Here is a 25,437-nt window from a genome sequence, read left to right as displayed (position 1 = left end):
GGGACTTAGCACCCACAGGGAAAGGCTCCTGGTTCTGCCCCAGGATATCCAGCTGCTGGTGGAAGTGAGACTTCTGATCTTCACGACCACAACTCCAGAAAGGCCCCCGCAAACACAGGGGCCTGCCTCCTTTGATGCTGGTGGCCCGTCGCTGGTTCCTCAGGGGCCAAGGGTCCCTGCGGGCTCCTAGGGGCATGGGTGATACTCTGATGCCACCTCTCTGGCCTCTGCTCTGCGGGAACCAGACTTTGGTTACGTGGGCTGGGGTGCTGAGTTTCTTTTATCCAGTCCCATCACCTGCCGTCCACTGCCAGTCAGGCCGGGAGGTGGTCCTAAAGCAGCTGGTGTGGACGCCCTGGGTTAACAGAGCCAGTGAGGTTGGAGACACGGCAGGAGAGGAGGAAGGACGAGGGGTCAGAGGGCACAGAGTGAGTCCAGCAGGGTGAAAAACGCCGGTGGCAGTGGAAACCCAGTGTTTGATGAAGGGCTTGATGTTCTGGAGGGACCAGGAGGACATGAGAAAGTGTGAGAACCAGGGTTCGCTGGAGGGAAGAGGAAACTGCTCAAGAGAGTGACAGTCACCATTCGTGCTTCCTCAGAGGACCTACCCAGGGTCTCCGGGTGCCTGGTACCGTTCCAGGTCCTCGGGGCACGTCACAGCCGTGTGTCACATGTTGGTAGCGAGATGCCACCAAGGCTGTGAAGCCTGGTGAGGTCGTGGACCTGGGAGAACTGAAGTGAGCTGGGACAGGGCCTCAGGGCCGTGGCACGAGTGGGGCTCTGAGTCCGATGGCCTGGGACTTGAATGGGTTTGAATGCCGGCGGCACCACTGCTTAGCTCTGCGACCTTGGCAGGTTTCAGCCTCTTGTACCTCCGTTTTGCCATCTGTAAGTGGAGGGTGAGCACAGCACATACACCGGCTGCATAAGCATTGGTTACCGGGATGCCTTGAGTCCGTAGAAGACACGAGCACATAGTAACTGACATCATTAGTTGTCACAGGTATTCCCAGAAATCCACGCAAGCACTGACACAAAGCTGCACACTTCTGGCGTTCACAGACCCCGGGGTAAAAATCCCTTTTTATTTCTTCATTTATGTCGCCCAGCTAATCAGAAGAAGCTGGGTTCTTGCCCCAGACCCCACTTTCTCTGTCATGCTAGCAGGACACATTTTAGGTGCTACCAGGTGCCGTGGGGGTGGGGTGGGCTCGCCCAACAGACGGATCAGGCTTGCTGGTGACCACAGTGGATGGAGTGGGGGGCTTGGGGGTTCCAGGAAGCCGAGGCCCAGAGAGGACGGGGGGCCCAGGGGGACTGGGGTTTTCCTGGCAGCCAGGTCATTACAGGATCCATGTGGAGCAGGGACACCCAGGGCAAACCCACCTCTGATAGGAACGTGTGACAGGGAGCGTGAGGTGAAGGATGGTGCCGTGAGTGGCATCACCCTGGGGCTGACAACACGTCTGTGGCCTGAACAGTGTGCCACATGCTGGCACGGCCCTGGAATGCCCCTTCTGAGTGGAGGACTTGGCAGAGATGCCTTCTCGAGGCTGGCGCTGCTGGTCGTGGGCCCTGGCGGAGAGTGGAGAGGTGGGCAGATGCCAAGACAACTTCATCGAGTGACTGTGCCACCCTCAGAGCCGCTGTGGCCCCCGGCCCCTGCTGTCCCAGCTCTTCCCACTCTGCCCTGCCCTGCATTGGCCAGCCCCAGCACACGCACCCACCTCTCCACCTGCAGTTTTCACCAGCGAGTCCCTAGATGCCTTCCCTGGGCCACCCGCTTCCTGCCCCACAGTCAGTCCAAGGCCCCAGAACTTCTCACGCCCTCTCTGCTGATGGCTGACAGTCGCGAGCACAGGTGTGACCTGCCTCAAATCTGGCTGGTGACAGATCTTCGAGCCCCAGTCCTGCACTCACTGAGCCCTTTACCTCTGCCTGCCCAGTCTCTGTACTGTGCAGCGCCCCGATTTTCCTCCTGGAGGCTGCAGGTGTCAACAGGAGTGTCAAGACGCACACGTCCACGGATGGAGGTCCTGTGCGCTGTGTAACGTACACCCTCGGACGGTGGCGTGCTCACGGCATCCCCTCTCCTAACTTTGTGACAATACTCTTTTGTCCAGCTACTCTCTTAAGGGCTGAGGAATCCATTCCAACCAAGGAAGGTTGCCATCAGTCATAAACATATATATTTTTTTAACTTTTCTTTACCAATACGGCGTGATGTAGAATAACGGGGTCTGAAGTAATTTTGGTGGCCCGGCCAGGACAGGGTGGTTGTCGCCTGCAGTTCTGAGTCCCGAGTTCACCCAGGGTTAGAGCACAAGGTGGCAGGGCCGCTGGCTGTGCAGGCTCCCAAGTCGTCCTGCAGCTCACACGTGCTGAGTCCTCCCGGGACCCACAGCTGCACACGTGGGGCTGGACTTTGCCCAAGGCTGCAGGGCGAGGGTGGAGGGGCTGCTCTCGGGGGCAGGGCTGTCTGGCTGGAATCTTTTCATGCTCAGAGAGCGCTTCATTGGCAAGGGTCTGATTTTCAAGTCCCAGCAGGCTCTTGTCATCAGAAAAGGAGGGAGGGGGCGTCTCAGCATTCAGGGCCTCTTGATGAGCAGGAAAAGGCAGAGGGTTTTCCACACTGTGTTATGACCCGGGAGCCGAAGTTTGGCAAAAGGAATCGGAATGTGCGTCCTCAGGAGTGCCCCTCTGGGGCTCCCGCTCCTGGGTGACTTCTCTCACGCCCCGCCCCCGCCTCTGTCCGCCAGGCTCTCTGGTGAGCGTCCCATCACTCACTCGCTGCCTTTGTGAAACCTCAGCGTCGTTCCCAACACAGTTGTGGTTATCTCCTTGCCTCTAGCCCAGTCTGCTCTCGTTCTGCGAGTTGGCTGGCGTTCAGACTCATGGGAGGAAGACACCCCCCAAAAAAACACACACACACACACACACCCCAAAACACACACACACACACCAAAGCACACACACATACACACCCAAAACACACACATACATATACCCAAAACACACACACACTCCTTGGCACCAGGAATGCTCTAGAAACCAGAGGTGCAGGAACACGGTTCTTTCCTGGATGCTGCACTTTGCAAGCCCCACCTCTCCGTCCCTTCCCCCCTCCCCAGCCCCCACCCCAAGACCACTGGACTTAGCTGCCTGCACAGCCCCTCTCCTTTCCCTGGAGAAGGATGATTTGGTGTCTGATGTGGATTTTTTATGTAACGGGAAGGAGGGGTTTGCTGAGGAGCTGGGCGTGGGGCAGGGAGGACACGGAGTGGGGGGAGCGTGCCAGCAGGGCACAGATGAAGGGAGGTCACCTGGAGGTGACAGACCTCTGTCACCCCAGGCAGGCTGAGGGTGACGTCCTTTGGCATTTTCGTTGGGGTGTTTCTCCCAGCTGCTCCTCAGTGACGCCACTGGGCTTTCTAGCTGAGCCCCAAGTTCTGCTTGTTGGTAAGTGTGGTTCCTCCTCGCTGGTGAGTAACTGCCACCATTGGTGTGTTCGCCACCAAAGTCAGACAGGTGAAGGCAGGGAACCAGAAGCAGTTGTGTGCCGTGTGGAGGCCCAACCTGATGCCCGGGGCTGCGGGCGCTGTGAGGTTGGGGGGAGCCAACCTCTAGCTTTTCAGTGGCAATTTCAGATGTCAGTCTGGCCGTGATTGATCAACAAGAAGTCTCACTTATTGGAAACCACGGGGTTCCTTCCACCATTAACCCCAGACTTCCTACCAATTCTGGTCTAGTGTATTTAAATTAAACCTCGAAACGAGACCAAGAAAACCTAACTCTGGCAAGATGAAGTAAGACTAGAACTCACATGTCTAAACACAGGGAAGGAAATGGGTTGCTGTCACCTGTGAGGGGCTCCGACACTGCCGCCACTGCTCTGTCCCTCTGTCACTGCGTGTAATCCTCCTAACGACCTTATGAGAGAAGCATTATTACCTGTGTGTTACGCATGGGGAAACTGAGGCATGGAGAGGTTGAGTAGCTCACTGTGGAGTGGGTTCCCACCAGTGTCTCCCCTCTGGGCAAGTCCATGTTTTGCCGTCATGGCGCGTTATATCCGTGACCGTCATGGCAACAGTGCTGTCAGGTTTCCAGGGACTTTGCAGCCCTGAGGCTGTGGCTGGAGACCGCGTCCCCCAGGTCTTCACGGGGATGGCGGCCATCCATCAGCCCTGCTGCCACTGCTGATTTCCACAGCCCATCCTCACCCCTGGCGCCCAGCGCTGGGAAGGTAGATTGCTGAGGGCAGTTGGGTCATTCCTCAGTCCTCAGCCATCAGCCCTGACATCTGTGCCCCCAAACCTAAACCTCAGATGAGCTCAGCTCAACTCAATTGCATTCAATCTGCTCAACCGTCGTTAAGTACCTAGTGTGTGCTGGGCGCTGTGCTGTGTGCCAGGGTACAAAAAAAGGAGTCTTGTTCCTCAGGCGACACAATGTAGTGAGAGGGACAAACCCAGGCCGGTATTTATATACTCAGTGACATGGACCAAAGTGGATGTGTCACTGCTCTTAGAACACAAAAGTGAAAGTGCAAATGTGTATGTGTGTGAAGGTGCTGAGGGTGAGATGGAGGGTGATCAAGGAGCCCAGAGCTGGGCCTGAGAGATAGAGAAAAAAAGAGTCATTCTGGGACCCGAGACCGACACGTCAGTCAAACGGGGGTGAGGTTCCACGGTCATGTGACGTCTCCAGTGTCCTAATCTGTAAAGAGGGGATGCTCATTGTGTCTGACTCGGGTGCTAATGGGGAACCAATGGCTTCATCTAGTCCCTGGAGGAGCGTCTTGGGCACGTAAGGCGTCAGTGAGCGTGACGGTGCCAGTGCTTGTGTGTTGTCTTCATTTGGTGCCACCCTGCAGTGTCTCTCTGTGGCCCCGTGTGCTGTCGCTGTGGTGCCAGAAGTGCCATCAGCATGCTGTTGAATGTCCCCTTGCACCACATCAGAAACTGTCATTGTCACCGAGCTTTTCTCATGCGCTTGCCCTCAACCTCTGCCTGGATATTGGACTACCCTGGTCAGGAACATTAAGGTTTTGTGGTCTTCACAGCGGAGAGACTCAGTTGGTGAGGGTTTCACATACCTGTTTATTATAAACAAGACGTTATGTAACGAAGTATTGTTGCAATGTGTGGTGGGGGCCACATTCCTATCCAAAGGGACAGAACGAGAGTTAGGCAGGCAAGTGTTCAGTGTTCAAGAGCCCAGACAGCAAAGTGGGGTCAGCCTCAGGGGCGGGGCTCCCCGGGACCCCTGACCCACCGCCATAGGGCCTCACTTCTTTTTTTCTTTCTTTTCCCCTCTTTCTTCTGCCTCCTGGCCCCCACCCCCACTCCAGTTCAAGCCGTAGTTTCTCAGCCTAGTTGTGTAGGACACAGCTCCCTGGCCCATGTGGTATTATGAGCCTTGCGCTCCCCCCGGCTGAGGCAGTCGGTCACCAGTCACTGGTCGGCCGCTCACAGCAGCTCTCGCCAGCTGCTGGCTGCTCACACTGGCTGCCGGCCACTCACGCTGGCCACCAGCCACTCCTGGCAGCACAAGGTAGCCCACAGCAGCCCAGCTCCAGGGAGAGCCATTGTTCACAGTCTTAGCTATAGACGGCGCAGCTCGCTGGCCCATGTGGGATTGAACCGGCAACATCGGCATTAGGAGCACGGAGCTCCAACCACCTGAGCCAGCGGGCCGGCCTGGTCCTCACTTTCTTGACGGACCTCCCCACTTCAAGTTGATGGTACGTTTGCATCTACTGGATGAATGGGCTTCATGGGGACGCAGAAGGAGTGTCTCGGGACTTGCTGTGAGGAGCTGCCCTCTGGGTGGTGCTGGGTTCCCGGTGAAGCCGGGCTCCCCTCTGTAGACCACACACACTGCTCCCTCCTTGGAAAGGCCTGGGAATAAGTCCCTAGACACGCAGGTCCCTCAGGGATCGCGATGGCTTCCCACAGCCCCTCCTCCTCGAGCTGGTCAGGCTGGTGCTCGGGCAGCAGACACAGCCAATTGGACCTGCCCAAGTGGCCAGTGCAGGAACTGCCCCTCGTGCACCCCCCGTCCCCCCGTGGTGCTCTTACCTGAGCCAGACCTTAGTGCTGTGTCTCTGCACAGCTCGGGCCGCAGCTGAATGCTTCTCGGGGACCGATGGGAGTGTGGGCGCAGCCAGGGCTGAGCCGCAGAAAGCCCTGCTTCCTTCTCTAGCTGCTGGGGGTGAGGGTGGGGGTTGGGGGGTGGGGGTGGGGGTGGGGGGGCGCTCACAGATGCGTCTCTGTGGCCCACAGGAGAATGCGTGCGGGAGATCTGAGTCCCGCCTCCTTCCAGCCCTGCGCTGTTGGGGGAGTTCCCCAGCCTGTGCTGTAAGCCCAGGGCCTTGTCAGCCGCAGGGCTACCCTCCCTGGCCTCTTCCTAAACCACACCATCAATAACGATCGCTCGCAGACCCCATGCAGACCCCAGCGAACCAGCCTGACTGCTCGGGGCCTCCTGGGGCTTTTCTGTTTCTCTGTGCCTCTTCCTGCACCGGACAGTGGAACACGGCCAGCTGAGGCCATCCCAGCCCATCCTCATCCTCCCGCCCCTCCTGCCATCATTTCTCCCCGCCCCCACAGCTCGGTCCTCCCCACTCCCCGCGGTGGTTTCGGGACGTGTTGATGGAGTGGGTGCATACCCTTGGGCCTGGGCTGTGCCCTGGTTTGAGCCCAGTGGAGGTGGGGACAGACAGGATGACAGACAGAGGAATGAGCAAAGGCCCCTTGCACAGTTTGTTGCCACCCTCCTGTTCCTGCTGCTTTTCCGTGAGCGAACGAGGCTGGTGGGTGCTCCGCCACCGGTGTAACCAGATCTCTGTGGGCTCTTGAAAAATGGAGTTCTGTTCAGCAGCAAATGTTTGCAATTAACTTTAACATATGGTGGAATTTGTTTTTGTGTCCGTAAAGTGTGATAGGCAGTGAGGAGCTGGCAGGGGAAGCCCCGGCCTGTCACGCCCTGGGCCTTGCTGGTGGGCGGAATGTTTGTACTCAGTGTGGAACCCTGGCACAGGGAACTAAGTGGCCGTCACTAGGTCACTGGGGGCCTGAGCCCTCCCTCTGGCTTGGCCCATCCTCTTCCTCCCAGGTGCTTCTACCTGCCCAGCAGCAGGGTGACGTGTGGCTCTTCCTTTTAGGATGGGGCTGAGCAGCCTGTGAGGCCTTAGTGACCTTGCTTCTCAGTTTTGGCCACTGTGCAATTTCTGTGCTGTTGGTGGACTGTCCTATAGGGTCCACGTGCTGTGATCGGCATAGCAGTGGGAAATGTGGGTCAGTCCGTAGATACTGGGTGGCAAGTAACAGAACTGAGTGCACAGGGCGTACACCAGTAGGAGAGCGGTTTTTGTTTGGCCAGGATCGGGAGGAATGCATCACTGCGTTGGTTTGGCAGCTCAGCAGCATCCTCAGGCATCCAGCTTGTCTGATTCCTCCCCTCCACCTTCCGTGTGGAGGCGAAGTGTCCTGCTGAATCACCCAGTGTCTGCGCGGTGCTTCCCACCGTCTGTGACAGCGTCCAAAGCGAGAAGCAAAGGGCTGGGACGAGGGCTTTCTTCCATGTTTGCTTCCTACTCGTAGAGGAAAGTCTTTCTCAAAAGTCCCCCGCACACCTGTCCTCGTATCTCTTTGGCTGTACCTGGACCACATACGCAACCCAGGCTAGTCACGGGCAAAGGGGAAAGAGTGGGTCTGACTGGCTTAGATAAAACACGATGTGTCCCGGGATGGGGCACACTGCTGCCCAACCAAATCAGGGTTCTCTTAGCAAGTACAAGTGCTGATTGGGAAGGCGGCAACTGTGTCGGCTGTGGTAACCCTGCAGTGTGAGAAAGGCAGCGGTCATTGGGATGCTGGCGTCTGCTGGAAGCTGAGGGGAGGGACATGGCCCATGGTGGCCCACGGTGGCCCGGCCTCTCCAGGCTCCTTCTGCATCGACCCTGCATGCTGGCCCTAACAACACTGCTGCTCCCTCAAATTCTGCCTCACCTCAGACATGTGTCAAGATGCCTCATGTCCTATGAGACAGAGGTCAGACCCAGCTTAGCATTCACGGCCCCCTCCGTCCTGCTCAGAACAAGCTCACAGCTGGCAGGAAACACACATTTCCTGCTTTGTCTCCTGACACTCCTCGGTGCAGAGCAGGTAGCACCCAAGCTGGCAGCTTCCCACCTGCAGCTCTCACCTGGGGATTTTTGTCTGTATGCCCTTCTCACTCTCGCATCTCCATTGGGCATGTCTGACCCAACACCCAGCCTGTTCAGATTCGACTTACTATGTAAGGTTCTTGTTTCAGTCCTCATTTCCTGGAGAGAATACCGCCTGGATTGCCCCAGCGAGAAATTTCTGTAGACCTTGTTATCAGTGAGCCCACATGAGCCACAGAGAGAGCTGGATGGTACGAAACTCGAACTGACCCTTGCAAGCTGGGGAAGATTTGGGGGGTGGACAGGACAGGCGCCATGCCAGGTACCAGGAGGTGGGATGAGAATGTCTCAGAGAACCTACCAGAGTCTACCTTCTCCTGCTTCTGCCTCACCTTCAAGCGTCTAACTACTGTCTCTCCAGGAGCATATAGAGTTGGCTCATGGGTGCCATGTTGGACAGCGTGGACATAGGACACTTGTGTCATCACAGAAAGTTCTGTTGGACAGGACTGACCCAGAGGTCACTGGGAGGTGTCCAGTGGTGCCGAAATCCTGATGTGCTTTGGTGCACACACACTGATTTGTACATATAACTTGTCACTGTGAGTCCGAGCCAGGAATCCTGTTCCGGAGAGATTTTTCTGGTTCTTTAGCTCCTCGTGTCTGTCCCTGTTCTCTGATCCCCTGAATGGAGCTGGATGTGGGCAGCAGAGCTGTACAAAAGGCGTCCAAGATGAAAACCATACCCCACACGTGTGCATGAATGTTGTGTGCTGGAGGCGGGGCTTCTGCTGGCTGGCGCTGCTCACTTGTCACCATTCCTGCTGGTTTTCCCATTTCTGCCCAGTCCCCACTTGCTTGTTCCTGTGCCAGTTCCAAGGCCGGTGCTCTCCTGGGCTGGAGCCAGCCTGGGTTGTGGACCTCAGAGTCTGGCTCTCATTCAAGAAGTAGAGGGTAGCCTCTGGCCTCTCCCTTTTTACGTAAAATATTTCCGTACAGGTGACAACCTCATTCAGCCAGCTCTACCGTATCATGGGCTCATAATGGGGATAGCAGTGCTTTGTAGTCACATAAACCCTTTAATTTGCAAAGTTGCCGCTGACCATCTGATCAGGATGACCCTCCAGGCTAAGTCAGACAGTGATACAATGGCGCTTTGGTAGGTTTTCACATTAACAGACTTGATTTGAATCCTGGTGACCCCAATTACTAGCTGTGTAAAATTGAGCAAATTACTTAAACCTTCATACATCTCTATTTTTCTCATCTGTGAAATGGGTGACAGACAAGTGACATGATTTAGTTTAGTTCTTAGTGGGGTCACCCTGGCTTCTGTGTTGAAAATTAACACTTAGAAAGCTGTTGAAGTAATCCAGGCAAGATATGGTGGGAACACGGCCTACAGTGGGAGCAGGGGAGCTGGTAAGTGATCTGGCTCTGGTCATCCTTTGAAGGTGGAGCAGAAATGTCTTGTTGGCAGTTTGCTTATGAGATGTGTGGGAGGGAGGAGTCAAGAATGATTCTGAAATGTTTGTCTTGAGGGATAGGAACGTTGTAGGTGCCATTGGTCAACAGAGAAGTGGAGACTGGTTGGTTGGAGTGGATTTGAGTCAGGGTAGGTGGATGGGAAAAGATCCAGAATTCTGTTTTGGTTTTGTTAAGTTTGAGATTTTGATTAGAAATTCAACTGAAGCTATGGAGTAGGTGGGTGGATATACAAGTTAGATTTAGGAGAGAGATCTGGGGTGGAGACAGAAATTTCAAAGTCATTGAGCATAGACATGGTATTTAAAGTAATGAGACTGGATAAGATCACCACGGGCAATGAGTAGAGACAGAGAAGAGGATGAAACATTTCAAGTTTAGAGAGATGAGGGGGGAACTAGCAATGAGGCCAAAAAAGAGTGACTAGTGAGATAGAGAGAAAACCAGGAGAGTGAGGGGTCCTGGAAGGCAAGTGACCACAGAGTCAGATGCTGCTGATGGGCTCAGTATACTGAAGGCCAAGCAATATGGACGCCATTAGTGACCATCACAGAAAGATTTATTAGAAAGAGTGGGACTGATACTTGACTGGGTTGGTCTTAAAAGAGAGTAGACGGGGATAGAAGCTGGAGATAGAAAACAGAACTAATTTCTTTTTGAATTTTTCTACCAAGGCTACCAAATAAATGAGGAAGTGGGATCAAGAAAAGGATATTTTGTCCTAATAGGGGAGAAATAAGAAAAATACATATGTAAAAATATCTACAAAAATATCTGCTGTAGCTTTTGAGTGAAGTGAAGCATGAAGTGATGAAGTCTAGTTCCTACATGGAAGAATTGCCCTAGAGAGGAGTTTGGGACACACTAGACCTTGAACAGAAAGGAGAAGTCCTTCCTATAACATTTGGCTTCATATAGCTGTATCCTGATGACAGTGGGTTAATTAAAAAGAGCTTTTCTTCTTTTCACTGAAAGGGAATCAAGAAGTAGGAAGTCCAAGGATGGTGCAACTGCTTAAGAAAGTTTTCAAGGATCTAGCCTTGCTCTGCCTCCTTAACACGTGGCTTTTATTCTCTTAGTATCAAAATGGCTGATTCATCTTCAGGTGTTGTTTTAATTCTAGGCACAGAAATAAGGGAAAAGGTGAAAAGCAAAATGCATGCACCAGCTGAGTCTGTCTTATTTTATAAAAATACCAATAGCTTTTTGAAAATTTCCTGCTCCCACCTCCAGTCCCTATAGGATTCTGTGTACTGCCTCTTGTGGCCATTCCTAGCTGCAAGAGAGTCTGGGCAGATGAGATTTTTCAACTGGGAACATAGTCACCAAAATTTTGGTTATAAGAGCTAGAGTATAAAAGATCATTGTGTCTTCCAGTTATTAAAAAGTTTATTGTTTTGTAATTTTTAAAAACTGTGGTAAAATGCACGTGGCCTAAAATTTATCATCTCAACCATTTTTAAGTGTATAGTTCAGTGACATTATGTACATTCACCTTGTTGCTACAATTACCATCATCCATCCACAGAACTCTCCATCTTGCAAAACTGAAACTCTACATCTATTAAACAATAACTCCGTTCCCTCTTCCCTCCAGCTCATGGCACACACCATTATACTTTCTATGAATTTGACTACTCAAGTTATTTCCTACAAGTGGAATCACAACAATATTTGTCCTTTCGTGACTGGCTTACTTCATTTAGCGTTCTATCCTGATTATGCTGTAGCTGTGTCAGAATTTCCTTCCTTTTTAAGGCTGAATAATGTTCCATTCCAATACATTCCAATGTATATACCACATTTTGTTTATCCATTTACCTGTCGATGGACACTTGTGTTGTTTTCAGTTTTGGTTGTTGTAAATAATGCTGCTGTAAACATGAGCTTACAAACATCTCTTCGAGTTCCTGCTTGAAATTATTGGGTTTATACCTAGAAATAGAACTGCTGGACCATGTGGGTAATTCTGTTTTTACTTTTTTTAAGGAACTCCCATACTGTTTTCTATAGCACTGCACCATTTTGTAACCAACAGTGCACAAGTCTTTCAATTTCTCTACATCCTTGCCAGGTGTTTTTTTTTGTTTTTTGTTTTGGTTTTTTTAATAGCAGCCGTCCTAATGGGTATGGTGTCTTCCAGTTTTTAAAGGGTAAGTAGAGAGTTGAAATGGGTGGGGAGAGAATTGAAGGATAAAAAGGGTAAAAATGTGAAGGTAAAAATAAAAACAAGAGCTAAGAACTGTCTCACTTCCATCGAATCAGACTTCATTGAAACCTTTCTGGAGCTCTCAAGACACTTAGAGCCTACCTTGAAAGGAGGGCAACACAATCTCATGGGGAAGAAGCTGCATCGGTGGTTTGAACCCCTGGCTGGCTTTTTTTTTTTTTTGCTGCATTTCGGGAGTGTGCGGGGTGCCACCCTGCTGCAACACCGCTTTTGCCTTGTGCGATGAGGCTAACAGAATCAGATAACAGAATTTGACCACTGCCCCCTCACTTCAGAGCTGAGATGTTATACAATGTCACACAGGCGTTGAGATCTTTGAACTAAAGGTGTTCTGGAAATTCAGATCATCTGGAGAGATTTTCTACCCCTTACATGCAAAGGGAAAGTCCCGCATGGCAGCTCCCTGTGGCTTTTATGCTACCCATGGCGGGAGATCTTTACTCAGATGGTCAGTCAATGTTTGTCTTTTCTTGTCTCCCTTGGAAGACAGGATAATCCTTGGGAACAGGCATCATATGTGAGGAGGAGAATGATAGCAACTTGCAATGTTTTGCATGTCATCATGTGCTGGCTCTTGGGGCACCAGCAGACTCAGGAACAAAATCACTGGTCTTCAAATACATTGAGTTCCTAACACTGTGCTGTTGGTATCGGCTGGTTCTGTGAGGAACTCTTGGGTTCTTTTTTATTTTTGAATGTGTAACAACAAAGTGATGGCAACAAAAGCAAACGGGGCTCATGGAGAGCTCGGTGTTGCCCCCTCCTGGGCTCTCAGAATCTTTCCCATCAAAATATCATCAATAATGCTCCCATTCTTCCCACCATTCACACACACACACACACACACACACACACACACACAGAGTCCAGGAAGCGTACATTCTTTGTAAGAGTATACATTATATTGGCCACATGCCATCCAGCCAAGCCAAAAATTGTGGAACAATAGGAATCTGTGCCCAGAATATCAGCTAAAAATATCTCACCCCCCTGCTCTGTTGTTTGCTGGGTATGTTTAGAGTGTCCCAGGAGGCTAATGAGGATGAAGGGAAAGGAAAGCTGACATTTTCAAAGGAAACCAAACTTTTACCTCCCTAAAAAGGAAACACATATTTTCTGTATGCCTGTGTTATGTTTCTTGCCATGCTTGCATGTCTGAGTGACAATGTGGAAAGCCTATAATATACACGTGCCACCTTGTCTTGGGTTGTTGGAGACCATGCTTTCACCACAGCCTTCTGCTCTGCGGCATGACTTATGGGCAGCTTTCCAGGTTTGGGCAAAGAAGTGGGGGAGGGAAAGGAGAGAGCAGGGAGACTCACTGTGTCACACATGGTTCTCCCATTCAGTGGGGCAGGGCACTGTGTGGGAGCCCAGGGCACACGTTTCCATCCCTCATTCGGCCGTATTTAACCTCTTTTATTTCCTCACCAAGCTCTGTCTGGCCCTTTCAGTAATTTCAACTTTCTCTGTGGTGTCTGTCAGTCACTGTTCCTTTTCAGGCCCTGGTTTCTTTCCAGTTATAAAGTGAGGGGAAAGGCTAACTGATCTCTTACTGGGGGAGTCTGACAGTTAGGGAATCAAGACAAGAATATGGAAAACTCAGTGCATGGAGGTCGCCGAACTCAGTAAGAAGCAGTCATCGGAGAACTGAAATGATACGGGAAAGAGTCTGTTCCCAATATTTGCCAGATAGTGTCAGCATCGACCAAATAGCAACTGTTGGTTCTGGTTGGTTAAATTACACAGAGCTGCTGACTTCCTGCACATATGCTGGTATTAGGCAGTGAAAGTGGGTGTTGGTCAACACTCGTTGGCTAATGTCAACATTGAACTTGGGTTGGGGTAGACCATGGCCATCATCGCCTGAATGAAATGCACCTTTGGCTTCCTCTCAAGTGTGCCCTTTCATATTTATCTGTAGGTCTCTTCTCCAATAACCTATGAAAGGCTTGTTGAAGTTTGATTTAATTTGTTATAATCATGAGGGACATGGCCTCAAGGTTCACATGAAGTTCCATTTTTGGCTCAGTTGGCTGTCTCGAAATAAATGATCTTATACAGATATTTCCATGGGCAGATATGTTAAATTGATTTCCATATAGGGGTGAGGAGCTGCTAGTTACTGAGAGCAGTGAGTCTGTGTCAGATGCTTCAACTACGTCATCTTGTTTAATCTCCACAACATCTTGTAAGATGGTTACGATCGCATAGACGCAGAGGCTTCGAGAGAGTCAGGAACTTGCTCAAGTTCTCAAAGGTAGAAGCAAGACTTGAATCCAGGTTCGATCAGACTTGAAAATCATGCTCTTCCTCCTCTCCTTTGCTGACTCTGAAACAGACACTGTGTGAGAAGAAGAAGGGGGCTTAATCGACCCTTTGGAAGTAAACCCGCCCACGGCCAGCGATAGATGGTGAGCCAAGGGTGTTACCCTGCTCTCGCGAGGCGCCTCTGGGATGAGCAGACATCACATTCGCCGTTCTCATCCCATTGTATGGTCCTCCTCCCTGCTCCCCAGGAGCCCGGGGGACACAGAGACTCGGATTGGCTCTGCCAGCTGCTTATTGTTTTCCATTTTCTCCCCACTGCAGTCTTGCGACGGTCTCCTCTAGAAGATCCTGCCACTTCTATTGTCCCTGTAGACTTTCCCACCGCCCCAGGACCACGGCCTCAGTTGCTTATTGTGGTGCTGTTGGCTCAGCCTCAAGGACAGAGACCTTGAGCCAGCTGACAAGGCTGCTTGTGTCACTACTTCTAAGGCCACAAGCCATGCTTTTGGTTCCCAATACTTTTGAATACTCTCCTTCAGTTTAGCCGCATGGTCTCCCAGACTCCCAGCAGCAGATTTCCCGACAGACAGTCTTGGCTGACAGCCAATCGCTGCCTCCGTGCCTGGATGACCTCTGTTACCAAGTCAACACGGCACTAATGAATGCTGCTGTGCTGCTCCCTGGTGGAGAGGGTGGAAACCGAGCGCTACACAGACAAGCCTTGTTAAAGAGCTGCCCAAAGACCCTCTCCCACTTTCTACACCAAGGGGTTCATGCACCTGATGGAAGGAAGCTCATTTGAGCAGTGCCAGGGGAAAGGTGGTGTGATTTGTAGGTGCCTGCTGTCCAAGGCTAAGCGTGGCTCTGATTTCATATTTTGGTGGGGGCAAAAACAGTGCACAACTGGTTGGCCTCCAGTTGGAATTAGGGTTTTCATACATTTATTTTGTCTTCCTTCCTTTCACTTAATTGTCTGTGGTGCAGAGGCTTTGAGGAACCCCCTTTGAGCTCTCAGGACTCTGGGTCAGCGTTAATGAAGATCTCAGTCTTTGCAAACACGCCCTTGCTCAGGAATCTTCTGGAGTGTCGTGATGAGGTCTTCCCTTATCTTCCTGCTCCGTCTTCATGGGTCTCAAAGCCCTTGGCTGGGATACAGCTGGGTTTGCCGGAGGCCGCCATATTCCTGTATCATCCCGGAAGCTGTGTCATCAGCCTGCAGGGCAGATGTGGGGATGACACGGCATCTAGTGTCTGGGGTCTAGAGGATGACGAAGCGGGGTGGGAGAGACTGGAGGAGGTCATGGGAATTCATGGGTGATGAAGTCATATGTACTGACACTGAGAAGAAAATGAAGCCTCAGTTACCCTCTTGGTTTTTACTCTGACACACAGAGCAGGAAGGCATCTCATGCAGCCATGCCAGACCCTAGACAGAGACCATTGCAGCAGGTGGAGCCTGCTTCCTCCATCCTGTTGTCAGGGCTGGTCCCCAGGTCCACAACCAGGATGACCGAAAGCTGACCTCTAACTCTCTTACGTTGTTCACGACCTTGGTCCCAAACTACTTGCCCCAACCCTTCTCTCTCCATGCGCCTTTATGTAATCCTGATTCTTTCATCCTCGGGCATTATAATTCATCATCTTGGTTTTTTTTGGGTTTTTTTTGCTCTCTTCTCTCTCATTTCATATTCAGCTCTTTTCCTCCACTACCACCATTAACACTGTTGTAGTGGTTACCATTTTATTGAGGATTTTCCATGTGCCAAGCATTATACGAGGCAGTTTTAGTGCATTTATTCAGTTGACCCTTACTGAGACTCTATGAGGTAGGTCTGGTCATTATTCGCATTTCATTGATGAGTGAAGCAGTGTCGCCCTAGCCTAGCCACAGTCACACAGCTACTACGTAAGGGAGTGGGGACTTGGGTCTAGGTTTATTTGATGATGCCACATCACCTCCTGTCCCACTATTTCCATAGCCCAGTGTCTCTCTGGCCGAGCCCCCTGGGTCTTCCCGGGTCCAGCCCCACTGGCCTGCACTTCTGCCTAAACCTTGAAAGCAGTGACCCCCAGGTTCCCCAGCAGAGGGGGTTCCAGCAAGAACTGTCTTGTTTCCCGATCTTTCTGGAGTCACAGCAGACTCCTGCCTGGTAGTGTTGGGTCAAAGAGTGACTCCAGACGTTCTTTGTCCTTAACCTAAGTCCACAGAGGACAGACATCTTCTAGGGGTTGCTTCAGGCACTTTGGGGCCCAGAAGCTGAGGAGCCTGAAGGGAGCAACTTGGTTCCCAAATCCTGCCTGTCACCTCCATGTAGCAGCAGGGTCTCAGGACCTCCCACACAGCCAGGGGCCAGTCCAGAACCCTCTCATGGCAGAGGCAGACCATCGCAGATGTTCAATCTTCCTCCTCCTTCTCCTGAGAAAATAGGGCCAGAGAGTGTGACAGGAAGACAGAGAAGAGGCTGTGATCCCGCACCCCTGAGTCTCTGTGTCCTGTGGGAGGGGGGCCACGTGGACCAAGCTGAGCTCACGGGATGACAGTCCCTCTGAGGTCAGGACATATCTCCATTTACTCTTACTCCACACGTAGTGAAGTAATGGATGTGGAAATACCACAGTTGCTGGCACAGAGTGGGTGTTCAATAAAGATGAATTCCCTTGTTTTCCTATCTCCCACCATCTTCTGTTCCTTTGAAGTAAAAATAACGTGGGGGCCAAAGCATGTTCATGATGAGGACCCCAGTATTCAGGACAGAGATGTGGTTTTCCTAAGTGCAATCAGCACCAAAATCCAGGTGACCCGTGGTGCTTCAGCACGCGGCCGTCTTCCTGCTGGCGTTCCTACAGACGGGGTGTGCCGCGGCTCCGCGAGGCTCTGTGCCTCCCCCTCTGTCGTCTGGGACTCCTTCTCTGGAGACCCTCAGGGGTCAGCCTTCTTGCCTCCATAGCTACAGAGTAGGATTCCCAACCCTGCAAGAAAAGCATGGATCATAAAAATGGGAGCGAATTAAGGAATTATCCAGCCTAGTGAGTTTCAAACATGCCTTAGGAGCAAAATGCTTTCTTCAAATGAAATCTTTTCTACAAATCAATCAATGAAGCAGTCAATCCTTTTTGGAAATACATATATATATTTCTGAAAAAGGAGATATCTATATATATGGGGGGAGGGAGGGAGGGAGAGAGAAAAAGAGAGAGAGAGAGATGGTTTTAGCTGCTATGTGTTGTGTGTATTTGGGATATGTGTGTGTGTGTGTGTGTGTGTGTGTGTGTGTGTGTGTGTGTTCATACATAATCTCTTTGGCATTAGCTATATATAAAAATATATGAGAAAGTCTCTGTGTCACACGTCGCTTCTGGTACAGCCATTTCTGTCAAATAGCAACATGCCGGTGTGTCCTCATCCACCTTATTCACCGGATCTGGCACCGTGCGACTTCTGGCTCTTCCCCAAAGTCAAACTGATTCAGGACATCGAGGCAGCCATGACAGCGCAACTAAAGACACTCACGAAAGAGGACTCCAGAACTGCTTCAGAAAGTGGCAAGAACCATGGGGTAAATGTGTTTGAAGCGAGGGGGAGTATTTTGAGGGGGTTAATGGCCATGTGTCTTTTACTGTAATAATTTTTTTTTTAAATTTAAACATTCACCATATGTTTTGATCACACCTTGTGCAGGTGAGGGAAGTAAGTGCAAGGAAGAGTCAAGGATTCGTCTGCACAGCTTTCGGGGGCAGGAGAACGTGCATGGCAGGGAGCGCTGAGCGTCGTTACATAAGCCTGGCGGCGCTCGCCTGGCTTTCCAGGGCACTGCCAGTCTGCCAGGCTCCAGGCTCCAGACCCCGAGCGAGGCTTCATTAGCATTCAGAGGGGGAAGGAGCCTGGGGGCTGTCATCGTCAAGTGGGCGTCGCGAAAGACAGGCTGTGTTTTAATTACGACCTGGACTTTGGAACAAATCCTTTCCTCTGCTTGTCTGAGCCTTAGAGAAAACAACTTGTGGGAGCTGTGTAGTCGGCAGCTGGGTCCACAGTGGTGCCCTTCCAGCTGTGTACACATCTGGCACACAGGTGGCGGGCTGCATGCACCTTTTCTCCTTGAATTACTCTGGGGTCAGTGAGGCTAACAAGAGCCAAGGCAGCACGGTGAGGGTGACCTGGTCTTTCCCCAGAGGGGACTGATGGAGAGAGTGGAGAGTGACGGGCCCGGCCCTCTCCCCGTCGCAATCCCTACTGACCACCCTGACCCTCCCTTGTCCGACTTGGGGGACGGTTTTGGAGTGGGGGGCGACATTCAGAAGGGATGAGAAAGAGGAGGAGGTGATTAACAGGGTAGAAGTTAGCCCAGCACAGATGCCACACCTCTGAGAGCTTGCTGAGGTCCTGGGAGCATTTGCCTCGTCTGTTTGACAGGCCATTCCCAGGGACGGAAAGGGAGGAGGGAGAGGGCTTGGGACAAAGGGCCTTTGACCGGCTCCTGGAAAAGCATTGATTAGTTTGCTCAGGTTGGCAAACAGTGACTCGGGCCTGGGGCCAGGGCTGAACTGGCTGGCTTTGCTGCCCGATGCGTGCGTCCAGCAGGGAGGGAGAGAGTAAAAAAACTAACTGGTCAAGGGGCTGGTGTGCCCTGAGGTGCAGAACTGGACCACAAAGCCACGCCGGGCAGCCAGAGAAAGGGAGAGGGCAGGGGAAGGGCTGCTGGTACCTGGAATTCTGGGTTTGGGGCTGTCGTATCCCTCGTGAGTGATGAAACAGCCACACCAGCCCCTTGGACTCTGCCTGAAGTGGGGAGGTAGAGGGAAGGCACGTCAGGACGGGTGTTTCCCGGTGGCCAAGGGCAGGGAGGGTTACTGTGGTGGCCCCAGGCCTGGGTTGATAGTTGGACACACCTGCACCGCTGACCCTGCAGGCTGCCCTCTGTCCTGGGAGGTCAACCCCAGGGGTTCCTGGGCGGGTGGGGGAAGCTCATTGTGTTCCCCAGGCCCTGGCTTCCTTCACTCGGAGACCTGGGGCGGCCTCTCTTCTTCTTGTGCCAACCTGTGTGTCGTGCCACCTTGGGGCCCCTCCTTAGCTCCCTCTCTGCTCCATCCTCATGAGAAGCTCTTCCATGCTCCCAGGAAGCTTCCAGGTATGCAGACTGCACACGTGTGCTCTGAGAGTCGGAAACTGTGCAGCGTTCGCTGCCACAGGCTGTGGTGAGAATTCGGCCGTCCTGGTTTGTACTCCCTGGATACTGCCCTGTATTGTTCTCTTCCATGTCGCACAGGTGCGTCTCCATGGGTACACACTGTTTGTTTGTTGGCTGTCTCTCTCACTAGTGTGTGAGCTCCACGGGTTGGGGACTTTGCTTTGTAGAATTTTGTGCCCACTCCCGTGCCTGACACGTAACAGACACTCAGAACTCGTGTGTGGACACGATGCTGCCGGGTGGCAGCACCTTCTACTCCTGTTAACACACACAGTGTGGGTGGCGTGCTTCTGCGTAAATGAAGGAATGAGTGAGATGGAGAACCAATGAGTGGATGAGTGAATGAACTCTGGGAATGAATGAAAAGAAGGAGAAATGAGCACACAAATGAGTGGATGAGCTTTTGGGATGGGGCCGCCCACACTCGGCCATCGTGGTGGCTGCCTGTCTGTAGGGAAAGACTCTCATCCATTCACGGTTCCTGCCAAGGTGGGGCCGTTAGAGCAAGGTGGCATCAGCGACCTGTGTGCCGTGGGGTCTGCTAGCGTCTGTCTCTGGGCAGCGAGGGTGTGTGGAGTTTTATGTACTCGCTCCGGCGAGTACTGTCCCCTCCCTTATGCCGTCTGACCTTTCCATGTCCGTTGACCCCTCTGGTATGCGGGGACAAACACAGAGATTTTCTTTCCCCCTATTGTGCTACTTTGAAAAAACAACACAACAACTCAGTTTTGGAAATGGGGACATGAATGCTGTAGTGAGTGAATTGAGACATATTTTGAGGGTACATTAGCTCTGTGCTTATTATGCCCCAGGCTTTGATGAAGGCAATTATGTTTTCATGCGGCAACTGGAAGAGAAAAAAGAAATAGACAGATCCGCTATAAAAGTCAGTCCTTCATAGATCTGGGGTGACAGGGAAACAGTTACCTTTCTTGGGAACCTACCGTGTGTCAGCTCGTCCACTGGGCTCTTTATACATGTTGTTCCAATCTCCTCAGGGAGGAAGTCCCCCGGCGTCACCGAGTCCCCTGGCGTCACCGAGTCCCCTGGTGTCACAGAGTCCCCCGTTCCAAGCCTTCTTGTCCCAGTTCTTGATGTTCCTTCTGCTGTTGACTTGAGGGGCGACCGGGGCCCCAGCCAGACCTTTCTCACGGACCCTCCTTCCCTTTGTTCTCTGCTGCCAGGCTGTTTGCTGTCAAATGTGGGGGCTGCTTCGAGGCCATCGCCCCCAGCGAGTTTGTCATGCGGGCGCAGAAGAGTGTGTACCACCTGAGCTGCTTCTGCTGCTGCGTCTGTGAGCGGCAGCTCCAGAAGGGTGACGAGTTTGTCCTGAAGGAGGGGCAGCTGCTGTGCAAAGGCGACTACGAGAGGGAGCGCGAGCTGCTCAGCCTGGTGAGCCCGGCGGCGTCCGACTCCGGTGAGTGCTGCGCGGTGGGACCGGGGGGTGGGGTGACGGTCTCAGGGCTCTCCCCGTGGAGGGTCAGCCACCAGGGCAGCCGAGCTCCCTGGATGGCAGCTCCATGCGTCCAAGGAAGTTTCCTTGTCAGCTGGGAGTAATTTCTTATCAGTCAGGTACGGCCATGACGTGCCGCGTAACAAATCACCCCCAAATTCCAAGGCAGACGACAAGAAACACTTACACGCTCACGAGTCTCTGGGTTAATGGGAGTGACCCTGCTTCAGGCTGAAGTTCTTCAGGGCCCCTGGACTCTGCTGAGCGCAGCTGAGGTCAGCTCTGGGCAGCGGCCCCAGTTCACCTCTGCTCCGTGGGAGTCGCTCTGGGGTCCAGGCTTCAGGGGCAGCACCTTCCCCTGCGTGTGGCAAGAGCACCAGAAGGCACGCTCAACCCTACAAGCACATGGCAAGCCTCTGCCCTTCTCATGTCTGCTCAAGCAACAGCAGAGCTCAAAGGCAAAGTCCAGGGGAGGGAAGCACCCTGGGGGCACCGCAGGCCCTGCCAGGGAACAGGTACATGATGCTGTCAGAGGGAGGACGTGTAGTGCAGTGTGCCCCGTCGCTCACTGCCTCAGCCTCGCTGCCTCATCTTACCCGAGCTCCGTGGCCTCAGCCTGATGTAAGAAGGTCAGCTCCCCCGTCGGTCCCTATAGGCATCTTGTGGGCTCCCCCACTTGGGCCTCCTCCCCAGAATATTGCAGAACCTTTGAATTGCCCAAGGGCTTAGGTGTGATGGTGATGAGAATGCTAGTGTGACCTTAGAGAGGTGGGCACACCCAGCAGATGGACCATCCTCTCTCACGTGGAAACAAGCGCTGTGTCTGGCCTGCCTTGGCCCGCTGCGTGGGGCTTGCTCACTGAGCTCTCCAGCTGCAGAGTTTAATTGGCTCCAAACTCAGTCCGAGGCATTAGAGTATTGCCCCCTCACCTCCCACGTGCAAAGACAAGAAGAAAAGGCTGGATCTAAGCAGCGTTAATAGATATAGAATGTTCGGAGCAAGGTCGCTGCAGCAGGGCCCTTTTATGACCACATTTCAGCTGGACGTTCAGTTCTGGGCGTTTCTTTTGGACAAGCTAGAGCTTTCTGGTTCGTTCATTCATGCATTTATTCGGTGGGTGTATCTTGAGGGCTTGCTTTATGCCAGGGATGGAGTCATGATATGAGTGACAAGAATGGTGTGGGGGTGGGGAGACCTCACAAGCATGTCAAGTGAAGGAATTATAGATATTTAGGCTACAAATGTAAAGGCTAACCAAGGACGTAATTGTTGCCTTCCCATGGTTGGGTCAGACCTATTTGTTTTCTAACTTCAGAAGCAGAATTAGAATCCAGTCATAAATAGAATTATTTAATAAAATCATTGCGTACTTACAGTATACATGAGAGGTAACGGGGAGCAATTCGACCTGACGTAGGAAATGTCCGAATGTCATTCTAAATGTCGGAGCTACCACAGGGCAAACCTCAAGAGACAGACCCCACCTGTTGAAACTACTATTGGTGAGGTGGGGGCGGGGAGGATGGGGGGAGAAGATTTCCCATGTCCCTTTCAGTTCTCAAAACCTATCATTGTTTTTGCAGCTTTCTATGAAATGACATTAAGATCGCAAGCAGAACCAAATAAAATACATTATCTGGACCACTCATTTTGTCAATTGTGTACATGTTCCCTTTCCTGCATCACCACATGCTCTGTGCACCGAAGCCCGCCTCACTCATGAGAGGACAAGCTTCTAGTGAACAGCGTGCTGTGGCTGTCCATCCCTTTGTTTCCTTAACAAAGCTTAGCCTGGTGGCGGGAGAAGGGGGAGGGAGCCACAAGCACCTAACGAGTTGAATTAAATCTCCCAGGAAAGCCGTCCCCCTGATACGTGGGGGGTTTACAGGAAACAAACAGTTTTCGGGGCTCTCATACAAACACAGTCCCCACCCCACCCCTTCTGGTTTGTGCCCTGAGTGTTTCACATGTGGTAGGAGCTTGATAAATATTTGTTGAGTGACTGATTGAATGGCCTGTCATCTTTCACGCTTTTCTCAATGACTTGGATGAAGACACAGAAGGCAGGTTTATTCAATGTGCAGATGACACAAACCTGGCAGGGAACGCTGGGGTGGCAGCTCAATGTTCAAAAAGAGTGTGACAAGCTGGCAGAACAGGGTAACGTCAATAAGACGAAATCTTACCATTGGGCTCCAAAATTCAGTAGTAATTACCTGGAATGGGGCCTGTTTTGATGGAATTTCACGTGGGGTTTAGTTGACCATAAAGCCAAGAGGAGCCAAACAAATGCTGCGATACTCAAACATATTGTCGCTAACAGGTAATTGTAGTTCCATTATTATTGTTATTATTATTTTGCACTGGTCAGAGCACATTTGGGATATTTGGCTTAATTGTGAATGATGTGTTTTAGGGGGAGTCACCGGCCGACTAGAGAGAGTCTTGAGAAGAGTGATTAACTTGTTCAATGATAAATTGCTAAAGACACTCAGCGTATTTAGCTTTGTACAAACGAGGTTAAGTAAGGGGGCTATGACAGCCCCACCCAAGGGTGCAGTCACACACACGCACAGGGTGAAGTGACAGACTTCGGTTCCATGTGGAGCAGACCTGTGCGCTTCGAGAGTGCAGACTAGGTGCCTTTATGGGACGTGGACCTACTTGTCATCGATATTTTAAGCACGGTTGTTGGAGACCAGCTCACTGGTCTCCAGGCTGCCAGGGTCCTGGAGTCTGTGGTTCTGTGATGCCAACTGTTCCGACTCACGTGAAAGCACGTGACACTTTCACAGCTCTGGGGGACAGCAAACCCAGGAGGTGTCCCCCTGCTGGGTCTCCTTTCTGCTGTGGCCAGAGGCCTCTTTTGTCCTGGTCCCCCCGGTGCCTGCGGCTGGGAAGCAGCTGCTCAGCACAGGACCGGACTCTGTCACCAGCCAGACCACTTTCTTGGCGTTCATTGGGCCCCTGGGAACCCAGGGCCTACAGGAGAGACCTAGTGACACGCAGCCTGAGCTCCTCTCCTTGGTCACAGAGACACACGTTCTTCAGTTGTAGGCACGTGAGAGGTTTTCCAGTCGACACTGCCACCACGGCTCCCCAGCCTCTGTTTGGGTGTCTCCAACCACGGGAGCTCCTGACCTCACGTGCTGAGTGTAGATTGTCTCAATTGTGTGTCTGCCTCCAAGTGTAACCTCCGCCTCCGCCTTGGTTCTGCTTTCGGGAACTCACAAATTCAGTCCGTCTCCCCGACGTGTGCCAGCCCCTGGAGTTGAGACAGACCCTCGTAGCCCCTGAGTCTTCTCTTTTCCTTCTAGCTCTTCCTCCTCCTTCCAACGATCCCTTAGAAGAAACGGTTTGCTCTGTCAGTAAAAATACTGCAGTCTCTTGAGAATGTACCACCCAGAAGGGGATACAGTCTTTTATGGTCTGAACTAGCAGACTGTTGTTTGTTGTTTAACAACTGGTCATCGGCGTTGTATCTGATTGATGGGGTTCAGGATTTCAGTAGCTTTTTTGGACCCACGGGTGAGGTGGGAACTTGGAGCCACCATGGCTCCTGGCTGGTCCATGTTGCGTTTCTTAATTACCCATCCCTCTTATCTCCACATTTTCTTTTAATATCAGAGGTCATCTGAGAATGTCTTGCGCAGTGATTTTTAAAAACTTTTTTTTTATTTCAAAATGAAATTTTCGATTGACAGAGCAATTGCAAAGTAGGACAGACGTTCCCACCTGCCCTCCAGCCGGCTCCTCCTGAGGTTAACATCTTGTATTTAAATATACATTTTGATAAAAGGGCCATGTAAACGACGGAACTGATATTACTGCAGCACTGTTAACTAAACGATAGACTTTACTCCATTCCAAGAGATTTCCCGCTAATGTCCTTATGCACTCCAGAATCCAATCTAGGATACCACGCTGCATTTCATTTTATGTTATACTTATGTTACATTGCTTCCCCCCCTTGTTTTTGAAGTCACTAGGAGTGTCTAGTCAGAATTTCCCTTTTTGTGCCTCCCTCCAGCAGTCGCTTTCATGCTTTGTTTCCTTTTAGCCTTTCCCACCGCGGGATCACAGTTTTGGGCTTGTTGGTTAGTTTGCCATTTTCTGACCTGAGGAAGAGTGTGCATCTTAGGTTTTGCCCAGAATGTTCCTTGGCTGTCATTTTCCCGAAGGCGCAGATCGTTGCGTCCTCTTGGCTTAGTGCCCCTCCCTGATCAGACCAAGTCCCAGGGTAGCTGGTCTTGCATCCCTTCCCCTATCTTCTGAGCATTAAACTGTCAGCACATGGAGGCAGGGCGCTTTCTGGCACTCTCCTTTTGTGGAGGGAACTTCCTAGAGCAAGCCTGTGTCATGAAGTCTTCATCATGAGGACCCCTTTCTGCCAACGACAGTTTCTATGTGGAAGACAACAGCAATTCCAGGGCATCTGTTTATCGGGTAGGTAGTCGGGATGCCCTGGCAGGTGCTTCTGTCCGCATCGTCTGTGCCCACCTGGCCCAGCAGAGAGCCTGGCGTGCAGTAGGTGCTCAGTAAATGCTTGCTACTGAATGCATTAACTTGGTGCCATTCACATTAGCCTCTGAGGTCCTTCGCAGAGAACCACCTAACTCCAGTGTGACGTTCTTCTTA

The 25,437-nt window shown here is 51.8% G+C and overlaps 1 protein-coding gene across 2 annotated transcripts in view; it reads left to right on the top strand.

Moving 5' to 3' along the window:
* Positions 1-25,437, top strand: part of LMX1A (LIM homeobox transcription factor 1 alpha) — a 121,247-nt gene that overhangs the window by 60,266 nt on the left and 35,544 nt on the right. For both annotated transcript variants that reach the window (XM_019747321.3, XM_088801542.1), the window contains exon 4: positions 20,530-20,762. In XM_019747321.3, coding sequence (XP_019602880.1) covers positions 20,530-20,762 — 233 coding nt within the window. The remainder of the gene's footprint in view (positions 1-20,529; positions 20,763-25,437) is intronic.

Source organism: Rhinolophus sinicus, chromosome 11 (genome assembly GCF_057876585.1).
Source record: "Rhinolophus sinicus isolate RSI-liver-muscle chromosome 11, RSI-T2T, whole genome shotgun sequence".
NCBI classification, from domain to species: domain Eukaryota; kingdom Metazoa; phylum Chordata; class Mammalia; order Chiroptera; family Rhinolophidae; genus Rhinolophus; species Rhinolophus sinicus.
Note: the sequence above shows the minus strand (reverse complement) of the source record. Positions and strands in the feature narration are given on the sequence as shown.